Here is a 16860-nt window from a genome sequence, read left to right as displayed (position 1 = left end):
GAATCAAATTCGAGCCGTAGCTGCCGGCCTACACCAGAGTCACAGCAATGAGGGCTCCAAGCCACATCTGGGACCTACACCACAGCTCAAGGCAACGCTGGATCCTTAACCCCCTGAGCGAGGCCAGGGAGCAAACCCACATCCTCATGGATACTGGTGGGTTTCGCTACCACTGAACCATGGCAGGAACTCCCACCTGTGATCTTAACTGGAAATAGGGTCTTTGCAGCTGTAATCAAGCCATGATGAGCTCATCCTGGAGCAGGGGAGGCTCTAATCCAACAGACACAACAGAGGGACCGTGGCTCTGCGGAGACGGAGGCAGAGGGTGGAGTGATGCAGCCACAAGCCAAGGAACAAACACCTGGACCTGGAAGGCCTGGTGGAGGTAAGAAAGGGTCCTGCCTAGAGTTTCCAGGGGATGGGGGCCCCCGAGCACACTTTGACCTGGGACTTCCGGCCTCTGGAGCTGTGAGCCGATACGTTTCTGTTCTTTTAAGCCACCCACCGCATTGCTGGTACTTTGTTAGGCAGCCGCCAGAAACTAACACAGTTTGCTTGGTTTTCCTCACATCTGATCTCTGACACTGTACACCTCCAGTCAGTTCTCTCTATCTGTGGGTGCTCTATTGAAATCTGCCTTTCTTGGCCACACCCACAGCGTGCAGAAGTTCCTGGGGCCAGGGATCAAACCCCGGCCACAGCTGTGATAACGCCATTTCCTTAATCCTGTTGCCACAAGAGAATTTCTGATTTCACTGTTTTATTTTTGTTTGTTTAGCTTTGTGTGTTTTGTCTTTTGCGAGCCGCACGTGTGGCACATGGAGGTTCCCAAGCTAGGGGTCAAATGAGAGTTGTAGCCACCGGCCCATGCTACAGCCACACCACCACAGGATCTGAGTACATCTGGCAACCTACACCACAGCTCCTGGCAAGCAAGGCTAGGGATTGAACCTGCATCCTCATGGATACTAGTCAGATTTGTTCCCGCTGAGCCACGCGTGACGGGAACTCCCTGTTTGGTTGTTTTTATAGCTGCATCTTCCGTGGCATATGGAAGTTCCTGGGGCAGGGACTGAATCTCAGCTGTGGCAACACTGAATCCCTTTAACCCACTGCCAGGGGCGGGGCAGGGGATCCAACCAGCGCCTCAGCAGCAACCTGAGCCACTGCAGTTCTTAACCTACTGGGCCATAGCGGGAAGTCCTTGACTTTCCTATTGAGGAGTAGGGCTTCAAGCTGTTTAAAATTCTTAAGTGCAGCTCTTCAGTGGGATGTGCCTTAGGGAGAAAAAACGTGTGTTAGATAAGCTGCATTTCGGCACAGAGCCAGCCGGCAGCCGTAACACATCGACACAATCTATGAAGCAGGCATCTTTAAACAGAAACCCACATTAAAGAGGTTACGTCTTGACGGCTTGACACAAGTGTGACCCGAGGCTGGCAGGACACTAACCCAGTCTTCTCCCCCTGGGGCAGTGCTTTCTATTCGCTCATCCCCTGTGCGGGGAGGGGACAGACCCTCACCAGGAATGTACCAATGGCCTGTGTTGGGCTGAGCTCTGCACTGCCAGGCCCGCTAACAAGCTGACCCCCCCCCCCCCCCCCCGGGGCAGGGGCGGAGGCACTTCTGTTGGCCTAGCTCAGCTGCACCCCTGTGCCTGGAACAGGGCCTGGCACCCAGGGTGTCCCTCACAATCTCCCTCCCTCCCTCCCCATGTATCGTCCCCCCACCCCTAGACTCCAGCCAAGTCCCGGAAGACCCGAAAGCAATGGGGGCAGGGGGCGTCGGTACAGTTTTAAAAAAAGGATTGTTTTTTTTTTAATTTACAAGAGTTCTAAATGTACAGAATTCTCCTTTAAAAAAATCGTTATACACAATAAATACAGTACAAAAAAATTTATCTTACAGTACTAGTTTTGTCTCCAAGATTTCAAAATCTGGCGTGGGTGGCTGGCGGCAGGAAGAACAGAGGGAAGACTGGCGGGGAAGGGGTGGCAGGAAGACCCCGCTTTCCGGTTTTGGAGGCGCTCGGATTTCAGTCGAGGGACTGGAGGCTTCAGAATCTCTCTCTCTTACTCGAGCACACCCAGAAGGACAAAGGACACGGAGTGGGACGCACACACGCGGGCGTGACCCCGGCGCCCGCGGGCCCAGCACCCCGGTGGGCGGCCCAGGGCGCGGGCTCCCGCAGCCCCTTCCCTGCGCTTCCTCTCTCAGCCTGTAGGGGGCGGTGGGGAGCGGCTGAGCGCCGCTCCCAAGGACCCTGCCAGCTCTGAACACCCTCCACTCACGGATCCGTGAAGCCACACGGACAGGCCTGGTACCTGGGGTACCCGTGTACGCGTGAGCAGTGGGGACAGCCAGGGAGCCCTCATCCCTGGCAAACGCACGCGTGTCCCCCGGTGGAGGGGCGGAGTGTGGCAGGAAATAGGAAGGAAATGACACACCAGGATTACGCCCTCCTTTGGCAGGGGGACATTGTACATGACTGCCCCCTCCCCGAAATCCACGACCCCCACCCAGTGACCCGGCTGAAGCAGGAGGTGGGGGAGGAGGCTTTTGTGACTCAAATAACTTAGGCAAGAACAACTCGAGGGGTCCCCGGCTCGTGTCCGTGTCCCCAGGAGGCTGAGGTCAGACGCCCGGCTGCCCCCTGCCCGGCATCCCTGCGCAGCGAAGGGACGGGAGAGGGAAGATCAGCCCGGTGTTATCTGTTCAACGTCCTGGTGCCGAGGCCACCGTTGTGACTGGAGGGCGGGTAGGCCTCCGGCCTGTGCAGGGGGGACGGGGAGGCAGGGGTGACAGCTGCTGGGCAGCGTGGGGGTACGGGGGTGCGGGCGTCCGGCCGGGGGCCTGTTGGAGGTTCAGGATGCTGTCGATGGCGCTCTGGAGATGTTCCGTGAGGGTGTCGTCCTGCGGGCTGTCGCTGGAGAAGCTGGCCTGGTCCACATCGGGCGACTCGGACTTGCGCCGCTTGGCTGGGGGCAGCGGGGGCGCCTCCCAGCCGGGCTCCCGGCTGCCGCTGCCCTGTCCAGTGGCAGCCCCGGCTTCGCCCGGGGCGCCCTTCAGCATCCGCTGGTACAGCTCGTCCTCCACCGCCGCCAGCTCTCGGATGAGCCCGCTGGTGGCCTCGTCCACTTTGGTGGGCAGAGGCGCCGGACTGCTGCCCCGGGCCCTGCCCGCCGCCGTCCCCTCGGCAGCCCCGCCACCCGGGGCCTCCACGTTCTCGCGGTACGTCTTCCGGAGGGGCAGGCGGGGGCAGTGCTGGGCCGGGACCGGTGGCTTGCGGTCGGGGTGGCCGGCGGCGGGTGGTCCACCGTGCCGTTCATCTGGCCGGTGGGCGGGGGCGGGGGCGGGGGCCGGGGTGGGGGCTCGGCCGCCTTGAGGGCGGCGAGGGGCGGCGGCGGGGGCTGGTGCACAGGGTCCAGGGCCGTGTTGTGGACGACCTTGCTGAGCCCGGCTTCCTGTTTGATCTTGAGCTTGAGGCCGATGCGGCTCCGGGCCTCGTAGGTCTTGATAGGTGGGCGGTTGCGGGAGGGCATCGGGCCGTCCTCGTCGGCGTCCAGGGACGAGGCGGCGGACGACGAGGAGGACGAGGACAGGGAGGAGGAGGACGCCCGGGCCCAGGTCACGGAAGGGGAGCCGCCTGCGCCCCCGTGCCGGATCACCAGCTTGGTGGGCAGGTGCAGAGGGGGCTGGGTCGGAGCCCCGGGCGCTGAGGACGGCGCTGGGCCGTGGCCGGGGAGCCGATGTCCCTCGGAAGAGGCGGCGACCGGGAGGCCGAGAGAACGCGAGGAAGACACATACTCATCTGCAGGACCAGGGAGCCAAGAAAACCCAGGGGGTTACGGAAAGCAGGAGGTGCCTGCTGAGCAGAGCTGAGAGGAGCCGAGTACAATGAGCACCTACTGCTTGCTGGGCCCGGGGCTAAGCCCTTGATTCAGCAAATCCTGACACTTCTAGGCAGGACTCGTCCCAATTCCCAAGCCCCGCTAATGTGCAAGCCCCAGCGGGCACCAGAGAGTGGAAGCCACCTTAACTTTTGCAACCCAGGAACCTTGCTTGCTTCACCCCAGTCCTGGCTCTGCTCTCCGGCTTGTCTATCCCCTTCGGGGTGGCAGAAGGTTCCCTCCACCCAGGCCAGGATCGGGAAGGTGCAATGGACGCACAGTGACGGGGAAGAGAACAGCTCTGGTTTCAGAGCCAGGCGGACTCGGCAGAAAGGCTGGACTCGGGCGCCGCCCAGTGGTGGAGTGAGGTAAGGTCACGCACCCAGCTTCCGCCCAAGTCGGATTCCGCAGCTCAGACGCTAGAGCAGGAGTGGGGGACCGCGCTCCCGCCCCTCTTACCGGGCTTCTCCTTGGCCAGCTGTTTGTCCAAGGCCAGGGTGGTCTTTTCCTCCTGAATGAACATTCGGTCGATCATGACCATCTCCGCTGAGGGGCTCACCCTCTGAGGGGAGAGAGAAGAAAAGATGGGGAAAGTGAGGAGTCACACTCGGGGCCGGCACGCGAGCAACCGGGAGGGATGGAAACGGACTCCTCCCCATCCCTCTTGTGACCAGCCTCCCTCCCCCTCCGCCTTGCTCAGAGGGGGCCAGGGGAAAGGGCAGGGTGCCCCAGGAAGGAAGGTGATGGCCACCCTACCCGGGACTCCTCCAGGAGCAGGAGGCGGTATTTATTGAGCATGGCCTGGGTGCGTTTCAGCAGCTGCGTGGAGACGGTCTCAAACTCCTCGTCCACTGCGGAGGAAGAGAAGAGGTCCAGAGGCCCGGACGTTGGCGGGAGGGGGGGGGTTGACCTGAGGACACGCATGGAGCTGGGCGCATCCTGCCCCCCCTACAATGGCGTTTGCAGAGCTGCGCTAGCATCTGCTCGCTGGTACCCTCTGCAGTCCTCGCCACCCACCTCCACACGCCTGGGACACGGTGGGGAGAGTCCTGGGAGGCCTCACCTTTGTGGTAGTCGTTAGGGGAGGGGAGGGCGCCCTGGTAGACGTGGTAGGGCAGGAGGCGATGCAAGGCGTCCTCAAAGGAGGGGAAGGCCGTCTTGTAGTCAGGGTGCAGGACGGAGCCCTGATGTTTGTGCAAATGCTCCAAGAAGCTGGGGGGTGGAGAGGACCACACGCACACACACAGAGCTGGTGGTGAGGCCAGGAGAGGAAAGACCCTGGAGCCAGAGCCCCAGGCCACAAGGCAGACAACAATGGGGGGCAATAACGTGGAAGCACGTTACTTTGCTGACCGTGCCTGTTCCGCCTCACTGCATCTCTGGGGCAGCCAAAGTAGGAGGTGCTATCGTTATGCCCATTTTACAGATGAGGAAATGGAGGCTCACAGAAGTCCCTGACCCAAAGCATCTACAGTGGGAGTTCCCACTGTGGCACAGTGGGTTAAGGACCTGGCTCTGCTGCAGCTGTGGTCTAGGTCGAAGCTGTGGCTTGGATTCAGTCCCTGACCTGGGAACATCCATATGCCATGGGTGTGGTCAACCTCCCCCCAACATCCCCCCAAAACCAAACAACAAAGAAGAGGCCCCAGCATGAGCCCCATTCTCCATGTAATACCACCTCCTGCCACCTGGGGTCAGCATGTCCCCACTCTGCCTCTGATCAGACAGCAAGCTTGGGGAGGTTGGTCCCTTGGCTGCTTGGTTGATAAGATCCTTTTCTCTCACTGGGCTGTTTTCTAGCATAGCGCATATTCCGTATGACTGTCTTTCCCACCAGACACGCATGTCTGTACCCTGTGCTGACGACCAGCAGCCCCCACACACCACAGGGGCAGGACTTGGTCCGCCTGGTGTTTCCGGAATCCAGCACAGAACTGGGTGCTGTATGAGGACTTGACCATGCAGAAGGGAGGAGCAGAAGGCAGGCAAGCCTCCAATATTTACCCAACCATCCCTCAAACAGCCATCCGCCCAGCCACCCCCAAGTCCCATCCATCCATTCAACCAAGCCCCCATTCATCCTTCCACCGGCCCAAAGACCCATCGGGCATCCCCTGACATGGCACTGCCTGCCCCAGCCTGTGTGAGATGCTGGAGGTGCAGCCATGACCAAACCACACCAAACCCCTCCGTCTTGAAGCCACGATCACTCCTAGCAGTCTCACTGAGTCCTCACCACCCTAAGGTGACCACCCCGTTTTCTAGAGGGGGAAGAGGAGGGCCTTTGGGGAAACGGCACTGCCCAAACCACCGGGCTAACGCAGAGGTGGAGGGCGCAGGCACGGCGGGGGAGGACCAAGGGCAGGCGCTGAACTCACCAGGCTTCTTTGCTGGGCTGAAGCGTGGGTGGTTTCTTCAGGCCGCTCAACTTGCTCTCATACTGCGGGGGAGGGAGGCCAGTAAGAGGAATTGCCACGGAGGACCCTGCCCTTGGCTCCTTGACCCCCTCCACCCCCAGCCTGGGACGAAGACAGGAGTGCGGCTGACGTCCTGCGAGCTTCGGTCTCGGCTCCCAGTGCGGGATGCCCTGCGCATGGCACTCAACCTACAGGGAGCACCCGGGCAGGGCCGGCGTGGGGAGGGTGACAGGCAGGCCTGAGGCCCCTGGTGCGCCGCCTGGGTCCCGTCCAGCCCCTGCTCCAGCTTGGGTCTCAGCCTCCGCCTGGTGTCCCCTCCCTGCCCGTCAGATGGCCCGTTTCCCTGGTCTGGCCCACGATCTGACGTGCATGGCTTCCTTCCTCCGGCCCAACTCTTCTGATGCCTAAATCTCTGGATCTTGACTCCCTCGCGAGGCGCAGACCTCTCTCTCAGGCTCTGGAATCTTGGCCCCTGTCTCAGACCCCCTCACACCACCACTCATCTCGCCCCTCCAGCCGGTCCGACCAGCCTAGTTCCACCCCCACTTCTGCGTCTCACCACCCCCCCTCCCCCAACCCCTCCGCCTACAGTCTCAACCTCTCACCTGCCACCTTCCCCAGTGACCGTCTGGGGGCTCAGGCCATCTCTCCTATCATCACCTGTCATTTTGGTGAGCGTGTGTGTGTGTGTGGGGGGTGTCCTCTGTCCAGCTGCCTTGGTCTCTGCGTGCCCCCTGCCCAGGCTATCTGCTGTCCCCTCTGCCCGTCTCTGCCTGCCTGCTGGTCAGCTTCCCCGGCCCTCTGCTCTGGCGGCCCCTTACCTGCAGCGCCGACTTCCCTGGCCCGGATGCAATGGCCTTGGCCACACTCAGGGACGGGAGGCTGCTAGCAAAAGCTTTGCTCTCGGCAGGAAGCAGAGGAGGGAGGCCTGGGGGGGTGGGGGCAGACAGGGCTCAGGAGTCACCGGCACAAAGACCCCTCCAAAGACGTGACCCCGCCCGCAGCATTTCTCTAGCTCTTTGGCTCTGAGGGTCGGGCCAGCCCTGGAGTGGGCGCCGCCCCTGTCCGGGAGCTGGTCCCTCCTCCTCCACCTTCCCCGCCCCCGCCCCGTCCTTCTCTCAGCCCCTGCCCACCCGCCTGCAGGGCCCCTGCGTGAGCCACCCCTCCCCTACCTGCGGTGGCCATGGGCGCCGGGGCAGGGGGTGGCTCGGGGCGGTGGGGGTCCCGGATGAGGCCTGCCCGCTGACCAGCACGGAGGCAGTGGGGCTGACGAGGGGCCCCAGGCTGGCGGAGGTCTGCGGGGTCTTGCTCTGGAGAAGGATTCCGGACGGCACCTGCGGAGGGGGACAGGTGGTTGGGGGGCCACACGCTAAAAGTGGGGGCAGCCAGGACCCAGGGCCGGGGTGAAGAGAAAGCCATCAAGCGGGAGGGGGGGGGGATTCTGACCGCACTGCAGGGGCGGGCAGGGGCGCGGGGCGGGCGGTGGCCGGTCCCTGCCTCCCATTACCTGAAATCTCTCGAGAAGAGCCTTCGGCTGGGGCAGCGCCGGGAAGGGGGTGGTCACCATCTGGAAGGTCCGAGGAGGCGGTGGGGGGGGCGCTGCGGGCTCGGGGACCAGGTGGAGGGTCGGAGGGGGCGTGGGGGACTTGTGGGGCCCCTGGCCGGGTGGGAACTGGAGCTGGAAGTCGGGCGGCGTGGGGGCTGGCAGCCTGGAGGACGTCTCGGAGGAGGCCGCGGCGGCGGCGGCGGCGGCGGCAGCGGTGGAGGCGGGAGGGAGGTGGGGGGCTGCGGGCAGCGGCCCTTCCAGGGGCTGGGATGGGGGTCGCAGAGGGGGCTGGGGCGGGCCCGGGGCAGAGGGGGCGGGGGTGCTTGCGGCTGGGGGGACGCCCAGCTGGTTCTGGATAACGAAGATGCCGGGCAGAGTGGGGGGCGCCTGGGGGGGAGGGCAAGGGTGCAGGGCGGGCTCCGAGGGTGGGCGGGACAGGCTCTGCGGCTGGGACGGTGGGCGGGAGTGGGGCCGGGAGGGCGGGCGGGAGGGGGGCCGGGCAGGGTGCGGGGAGGGCAGGTGGGGGCTCTCCCCCAGGGGGGCCTGGTGAGGTAGTGACGGGGATGAGGAGGGGCCTGGGCCCTTCAGCGGAGCCGCTGCTGGGATCTGGGCGGGGGAGGGAGGTAGAGGGAGGGGGCGGGGGTCAGAACCAACCTTGGTTTGCATTGCCCCAAGACAGTGGGGACCCCGGCCACCCCTGCCAGGAACCCCCCCTTCTTAAGCCACCCCTTGTCCTGAGAGGAAGGACCCCAGCATCCTTCCCGCTCCACCCCCTGTCCCCCTTGCATCCAGCCACCTGTGCACCTACCTCATTCCCTCCACCTGTTCCCCACATCATCCCTTCCCCTCCCGTCCCAGTCCCAGTCCCCCACCGCATCCCCCCATACCTCTGCCCTCTGATCTCAGCCCCCTCCCCCTCCTCCCATTAAGGCGAGCTCTGCAGGCTTTGGGGACAGCAGCAGAGGAAGCAGTGGCGGCGGGGGCACCACACCAGCTGCCCAGCAGGTAGGCGGGGGTGGGTGGGGCAGGGAGCATGAGCACAGCAGCAAGGGGGGAAGGGGGTGGCCGCGGGCGGCCGCCGCAGGGCCTGACCATCCAGCTGTAACCCAGGAAAAGAGACACCAGCACAGACACTGCGGCTGCGTGTTGGGGTGTGGGGCTGATGCCGAGAAGGACACGGTGGGGACTGGGGGAGCCGGGGATAAGGACTAAAACTGAGGGTCGGGTCAGGTCCCTCTGGATGCCAGCCCATGAGTTACAGGGCCCCTTCTAAGTGTCCGTGGCCTCTGCCTCCGTGTGCCTGTGTGGGCATGGCTGCAGGCCTACCTGGGAGTCGTGTGAGCCTGCACGGTGGGCATGGGTGTGTGAGTGTGTGTGCACATGACCTGGGCACCGGTGCTGTAACACGTATAGAGTGACGTTGCCTAAAACGCATCTTTGTCAGAACATCTCAGCCCTGGGCACTCTCTTCCCGCAGGGGTCACCTCCCTGAGACCAGCGAGTACCAGCTGTGGCCCCCACACTGAGCCGGCACCCTTCCGCTCACTGTCACAGAAGCCGCTTCCCTGTGACGGCGCATGCTGACCCAGAGCATATGGCCGGGAACTGGTACCCACTCGTGAGGTCTCTCCACGGCCCTGGGAGCTGTGATAATATCGGACCCATTGCACAGATGAGAAATTGAGGCCAGGGAGCCAATATGAGTGCTCCAGAGTCTTGGACTTGTGCTGATCATCTCCCTGTCTTTTTTTGGGGGGGTGTACCATGCCTGAGGTAAGTGGAAGTTCTCAGGCCAGGGATCAAACCCACGCCACAGCATGACAACACCAGAACCTTAGCCTGCTGAGCCACCAGGGAACTCCCTCCCTGTCATGTCCATACCACCCAGTGACTTCAAACCTGACCCAGGACTCAGGCTCAGAGGGCTTAGAGGACTTGCCCAGGGCCACCCACCCCTGCTATGCTCCAAAATTGGGCTCTGCTCCCAGCCTCCAAAATGGGCTAACTCATGTTTCCAGAGTTATGACTTCCTTTCAGTCTCCAAGCTTGGCCCTGAATTACCCCGGGCAATTCAAAATAAAAACGCAGGAGTTCCCAGGTGGTGCAGTGGGTTAAGGATCTGGCCTTGTCACTGCCATGGCTCTGGTCGTTACTGTGGCTTGGGTTCAATCCCTGGCCCGGGAACTCGAATACCACTGGTGCAGCCAAGAGGAAAAGCAAAACAAAACAAAACCCAAAAGCAACTAACAGGTCAATCCCATCTACATATCTCCAAAGGCTTGCCGCCTCTAAGGAGGGATCAGAAGGCTGGACCTTGGCTCTCAGGGGGCTGACTTGAGATTGTTACATGGACAACCAAAGAGCAGCAGCAGGTGAGCAGCTAAGGGAGGAAAAGGATGAAGGGAGCTGGCCCCCCTCGACAGCCTTGAAAGCACATGCTTCAAGGGCTTAGGGACCTGGCAGCACAGATGTGCCAGAACACTCCGTGAAGTAAGGAGAATAAGCCATGAAACGACCACTGGAGAGCGGGCTAAACTGCGCAGGCACAGTGGATCTGACCACAGCACCGTCCCAATGCTGAACGTGCTGAATGGGATAACTCTGCTCTGGTCTGATCAGAGAAGGCTCTTATCCTCGAGGGCTGAAATATTACATGAAAATATCAAAGGAAGAAGCATGATGCCTGCAACTTACTCTCAGCTGACTCAGAGTAGACCTGTTGGGAGAGCTACAGATAAAGCGAACGTGGCCACATATGTACAGTGGGTAAAGCTGGTGTGGCTGCCAGCTTGCGAGATGGGCCCAGCGATCCCTGCCTCAGGCTGTCTCCTCCCACCTGACACCAGGCGCGGCCAAAAGAACACTGCAGAGGTATCACATGTCACTCCCATGGTTAGGTTCTAAAAAAGACTGTGGATTCTGTCCTGGGTGCTCTCTTACTTTCTTCCTGTTGGATCCCGTCCTTGGGGGATGCCAACCACACAGCGTGTCATGAGCTGCTCTTTGGAGAGGCCTTAGCCTCGGTTCCTCTCTACACAGAGAGGGACTTCCTCCTGCCGAGAGCTGCTTGACGGCACCTCCTGGAAGCAGATTCTCCAGTGTAGCCGAGCCATAGTCCCAGCTGATACCTTGACTGTAATCTCTTAAAAGAGATCACGAGCCACAACCCTCCAGCTAAGCTGCTTCCAGACGCCTGAGTCTTAGAAACCAGGTGAGATAAATTGCTGTTTGTTGTTTCAAGCGGCTAAGATTCTGGGGGCGGCTAATTTGTTACATAACAATAGATAATTTATACCTCTGGTAAGACGGTAAAGACCTCTCATGAGTATTATTCCCATGGATTAGCCTTACAACTTTGCTATATGTTTGAAATGATTTAAAAATGAAAAGTTTAAAAACAGGAGTTCCTGGAGTTCCCCTCGTGGCTCAGCAGAAATGAATCTGACTAGTCTCCATGAGGATGAGGGTTTGATCCCTGGCCTCACTTAGGGGGTTAAGGATCCGGCGTTGCTGTGAGCTGTGGTGTAGGTTGCAGATGCGGCTCAGATCCCATGTTGCTGTGGCTGTGGCATAGGCCGGCAGCTGTAGCGCCAATTAGATCCCTAGCCTGGGAACCTCTATATGCTGTGGGTGCATCCCTAGAAAGACGAAAATAAACAAACAGGAGTTTCTGCTGTGGCGTAACAGGATCGGTGATGTCTTGGGAGAACTGGGATGCAGGTTTGATCCCCGGCCTGGCACAGTGCGTTAAGGATCTAGCCTTGCTGCAGCTTTGGCTCGGATCTAATCCCTGGCCCAGGAACTCCATATGCCACGGGGAAGCCAAAAAGGAAAAAAAAGATATATATAAATAACAAAAAAGTCGTAAAAATTAAAAACCTCATCCTCGTTAAAAATGCAGAGACAAATGCACACACTCCCGCCAGACCAAGTCAAAAACCAAATGAGATACTGGGGAAATAGATGGACTCCACAGCACAGAAAAAGCTCATCTCTCTCATATATAAAGACTCTCGAGAAATCACTGAGAACAACCACAAGCGTGAAAAGAGGAGTCATGGGTGATCAGACAGTGTGCAGAAAACGCAAAAGGCTTAAGTATTTCAAGAGATGCTCAACCTCACCTATAACAAGAGAAAGGCAAATCAAAAGAACCCCATGGAACCCTTTCCAGGCATCACAGCAGGAATAAGCCGTGTGTCTGATAAAGACACTCATACGTTGCCCCTGGGGGTCTAAAGTGGCACCATCTGCTATAACCTTAGAGGAATGCAATTCAGCAGCAGCTGTGCAAATTCTAAGTGCCCAGGTGCTGCGATCCAGCAAACAAACATCCGGAAAGTGACCAGAGAGATACACCTGCACATGCGGGAAGTGACACCGGGATGATTGGCTTCCCGCAGCTCTGCGTGGAGAACCAAAGCCTGGATGTGGTCCAGCGCGCATCAGGACAGCACTTCCAGGGATGAAGGATCATCCATCCGGGGTGTACAGAGGACTATGCTTCACTGTAACAAAGGACCAAAGGAACTCCCTATGTGCTGCTCAAGTAAGCAGACAATGTGCTACCCGCTGGGTAGAGAGAAATGTAAACCCGTCTTTGCAGGAGGATGTATATGCACAGTGAGCTGGGAGGATATACACAAAGCAGGTGCGAACGTTATGCGGAGGGGCTGGGGCTGGGAATTCGGAGCTGGGATGTGAACATAATACTGAGTGCCAAAAAGAAGAGATGCTGGAGTTCCCGTTGTGGCGCAGCGGAAACGAATCCGACTAGTATCCATGAGGATGCGAGTTCGATCCCTGGCCTTGCTGTGGGTCAGGGATCTGGAGTTGCCATGAGCAGCTGTGTAGGCTGCAGATAGGGCTTGGATTCTGCATTGCTGTGGCTGTGGCCTAGGCTGGCAGCTGTAGCTCCGATTTGACTCCTAGCCTGGGAACTTTCATGTGCTGTGGGTGCAGCCCTAAACAGCAGGGAAAAAAAAGAAAAAAAGAAAAAGAACAGATGGTTTATTTTATTTATTTTTACTTATTTATTTTTTGGCCACGCCCATGGAAGTTCCCTGGTCAGGGATGGAACCTGAGCCACAGCAATGACAATGCTGGATCCTTAACCTGCTAGTCCACCAGGGAACTCTGTAAAGATGTTTTAGATGGGAGGGAAGAGGAGTTCCCTGGTGGCCTACCAGGTTAAGGACCTGGCATTGTCACCACTGTGGCTTGTGTTCCATACCTGACCAGGGAACTTCTGCACACTGTGGGTGCCAAAAAAAAAAAAAAAAAAGGGAAGAAAAAAAGCAAGGCCAAAAGTTAACTTCGTACCAAAAATGTTACAGCTGCATCTGCATGGTGGTATCATGGTTCCTTTCCATATTTCCTAAATCCTCTAAATAAGCATGAAATTATTTTTATCATCTTTTTTTTTTGGTTTTTAGGGATACATGTGTGGCATATGGAAGTTCCCAGGCTAAGGATCTATTCAGAGCTGCAGCTGCCAGCCTACGCCATAGCTCACAGCAATGCCGGATCCTTAACCCACTGAGCAAGGCCAGGGATCGAACCTGCACTCTCATGGTTACTAGTCAGGTTCACTACCACTGAGCCACAACAGGAACTCCCCATAATCACTTTTTTTTTTAAACTCCCAAGTGAGTGGACTGTCTACAGAGAGATTTCAACTGCCCTGGGCGAGACGGCAGGACATGTGATTCACGGAGAACTGGAAGTACAGGGGGAGCACGTTTCCCCACCTGGCCGCAAGCGAGCCAGATGCTGGTCTGGGGTTGAGGGAGCTGCCGCAGGAAGCCTTCACTGGCACAAACTCCATGGAGGAGTAAGCCGTTTGGTCCTTTCCAGAAAATGTTTGCAAAGCGCACAAAGTCCAAATCCCCAGGGAATGGGTTCCAGGACCCCCACAGAGGCTCAGGTCCCTTGCACAAATGACACGGTATCTGTATATAATTTACACAATCCTCTCATATCTCAGATTTTTTTTTTTTTTTTTTTTTTTTGCTATTTCTTTGGGCTGCTCCCGCGGCATATGGAGGTTCCCAGGCTAGGGGTCCAATCGGAGCTGTAGCTGCCAGCCTACGCCAGAGCCACAGCAACTTGGGGTCCGAGCCGCATCTGCAACCTACACCACAGCTCACGGCAACACCGGATCGTTAACCCACTGAGCAAGGGCAGGGACCGAACCCGCAACCTCATGGTTCCTAGTCGGATTCGTTAACCACTGTGCCACGACGGGAACTCCATATCTCAGATATTTTAAATCATTGCTAGATTACTCATAATACCTAATACAATGTAAACACAATGTATAGGAGCCTGCATGTAGGAAATGCAACTTCTGATTTTTGGAACTTTCTGGAATATTTTCCCCTGAATATTTTCGATCTGCAGTTGGTTGAATCTGTGGAAGCAGAACCTGCAGGTATGGAGGGCTGACTACGTACCCTCGGGTCCAGCAATTCTATTTCGAGAAATTTACCCCACAGGTCTATTTCTAGAAAATACCCTAAGGGTATTTTCACACATGTGTGCAAAGCCTGATACAAGAATACGTGTAGAAGGGTTGGGTTGTCTGTTGCCAATTCCACCGGGGACTGAATCAGTGACAACTTGCGTGTCTATGTGATGAAACAGACACTAAAAGGTTTGACAAAATATGGCCCAGAGGCCAAATCTGGCCTGTTGCCTGCTTAGCTGACCATTTCGTGTGGCCTGCAAGCTAAGAATGGTTTGTACGTTTTTTCAAGGGTTGAAAAGAGGTCGAAAGACGAATAACACCTTGCAAACTTGGGTGTTCACGGATCAGGTTTTAGCGGAACACACCACATGCTCCCTCGTCGAGGGAGGGCCTGGGGTCGCTTCTAGGCCACGATGACAGAGGCCTGCAAAGCCTGAAGTCTTGGCCCTTCGTGGAAAATTCACCTGGCTTCCTTTGCTCTGCAGGACTTTCAACACGCCCAGCCCTGTTCAAGCATTTCACGTATAGTAATTTGTTTATCGCTCACAAGAGCCCCATGAGGCAGAGGCTGGTACCATCACCCCCTCTTACAGGCCAGGAGACAGAGGCACAGGGAGCTAAGGGACTGGCAGGGGGCGCAGAGCCTGTTCGTGGCGGAGTCGGGACCCCAAGGTCCCTGCTACTCACTCCTCCCCACGACAACCCTCCCCGACGGTGCTGTTCGAGCCACATCCCGCGCCCGTCCTAACGGCTCTCCCTTGGCTTCTGCGGCGGGTACTCGGCACAGCGCGGGCGGGCGGGTGTACGTGTGGTTGGGTTTCTTCCTTCACTGGGTTTTTCGAGAAATGCTCGCTGAGCGTCTGTGGCAGGCCAGGCACTGGTCTGGGCGCTGGGGACACCAGGGGCAGAACACACAGAACTCCCTGCTCTCAGGGAGTTCACGCCATAGCGAGAGTCTATGTCATAGAGAGGAGTTTACGTTAGAGCCAAGTCTACGCTATAGACGGCAGTTCATGGTACAGCCAAGACAGGCCGCAGGGGGAGTGTGCAGCCCGGGCAGAGGGTGGCCAGTGCCATGGAGAAATACGAACAGGGAGATGGCATGTAGGGTGATCAACCTGGGCTTCCTGAGACCAGAAGTCCCCTCCTCAGTACTGGGTAAATGGGGCTGCTCGGTCACCCAAGGAGCGAGTCTAGACAAGGACCTGGCATGCAGGACAGATGCGTATCTGCAGGGTTACAACACCCTGCGCACGAACGTTTTCTGGCCCGGCTCTCCATGGCGCTTAGAAAAAGGCTCCTAGCAGCCCGAGGTTCCAGCTGAGGACGGGAGCTCAGGAGGTGGGAGCTGAGGGACCCAGGCCCCCTTCCGACCACTCTAGAAACAGTGCTTCTACCCTGAGCCTCTCACAGGCCAGGCAGCCCCGGCCCCTCCTCTCCCTTGCTGTTTTCCTCTCTGTGCAGAGATGAGCCGAGGATGTGCTGGCCCCACATCCCTCTGGACTGAGCCACGCACTACACCGTAAACACAGGAGCTCAAATAATAACAACAATAATAGCAAATATTTATGGAGTGCTTCTCTGGGCCAAGTATATATGAACCCATCTACTCGTCCTAATAGACCTATAAAGAAACTGTCATGCCCATTTTCCAGGTGAGGAAATCAAGGTGCAGCAGGATCCAGGGACTTGCTCGGGGTTAGAACAAGGCCTGGCCTGTATACAAGAGCCCTTGCTTCCCTAAACATCTGCTGATGGAATGAAGAAACCGGTTTGCTTCAAGTCACAATCATAAGTAGCAGAGCCTGAGACTGGAGTCATGGCTATTTAATGCCAAAGCCTAGCTGATTTCTGCCATCCTGGACCTCGCTGATGTCATTCCCTCCTCTTCCTCCCTATCCTAATCTACCTGCCCACCGGTCCTTTTTGAATGAGTACAATAAAAGGTGGCCAGCCCTGACACCCCACATGCTTACGTGCTAATCATTCATGAGGCAAAGGCTAATTTCTCTAATATGTAAAGAGTTTCTACAAATCAACAAGAAAATGCTCAGTACTCCATATTTGAAAATGGCCAACATATGAACAGACAACCCCACAGAAGAGAAAATACAAACAGCTCTAAATCTAAAACAAAAACAAAAACCCTGTCCAGCCACACTCACAGTAAAGGAGAAAATTAAAACAAAACACGATACTATTTTTCATCTATCAGATTGGCCAAGTTCAAAACTGCTGATGGTGGAGGCAAAAAGGCACAGATCATATATTGCTGATAATCTAGTAAATCAATTTATACCCCACAGAGAGCAATTTGGCGACATCTGTTAATGCGATAAATGCACAGGCTCTTAGACCTATCAATTTCCTTTTAGAAAACTTATTCTACAAAGCGACACACATTGTTGTCTGTAGCCTTGCTCATCACAACTAAAGACCAAAGGTGACCTAAATTCCCAACAACTGGTTAACTAAATAGTACATCCACCCAAGGGAATACTATGCAGTCTATGAAAGAACAGTTCAGGCTCCGAG

General features: G+C 57.4%; 1 protein-coding gene across 1 annotated transcript in view; it reads right to left on the bottom strand.

Moving 5' to 3' along the window:
• BICRA (BRD4 interacting chromatin remodeling complex associated protein) overlaps positions 1814–16860 on the bottom strand; it is a 77669-nt gene continuing 62622 nt past the window's right edge. Inside the window, 11 exon segments of the mRNA XM_021094645.1 lie at positions 1814–2812; positions 2815–3299; positions 3302–3814; positions 4353–4455; positions 4650–4744; positions 4957–5105; positions 6272–6333; positions 7132–7238; positions 7483–7512; positions 7515–7644; positions 7818–8462. Of these exon segments, the coding sequence (XP_020950304.1) occupies positions 2711–2812; positions 2815–3299; positions 3302–3814; positions 4353–4455; positions 4650–4744; positions 4957–5105; positions 6272–6333; positions 7132–7238; positions 7483–7512; positions 7515–7644; positions 7818–8462 (2421 nt within the window). The 3' untranslated portion in view covers positions 1814–2710.

This window comes from Sus scrofa, chromosome 6, assembly GCF_000003025.6.
Source record: "Sus scrofa isolate TJ Tabasco breed Duroc chromosome 6, Sscrofa11.1, whole genome shotgun sequence".
Classification (NCBI taxonomy): Eukaryota; Metazoa; Chordata; class Mammalia; order Artiodactyla; family Suidae; genus Sus; species Sus scrofa.
The sequence above is the reverse complement of the archived record's forward strand: the minus strand, read 5'-3'. Positions and strand labels throughout refer to the sequence as shown.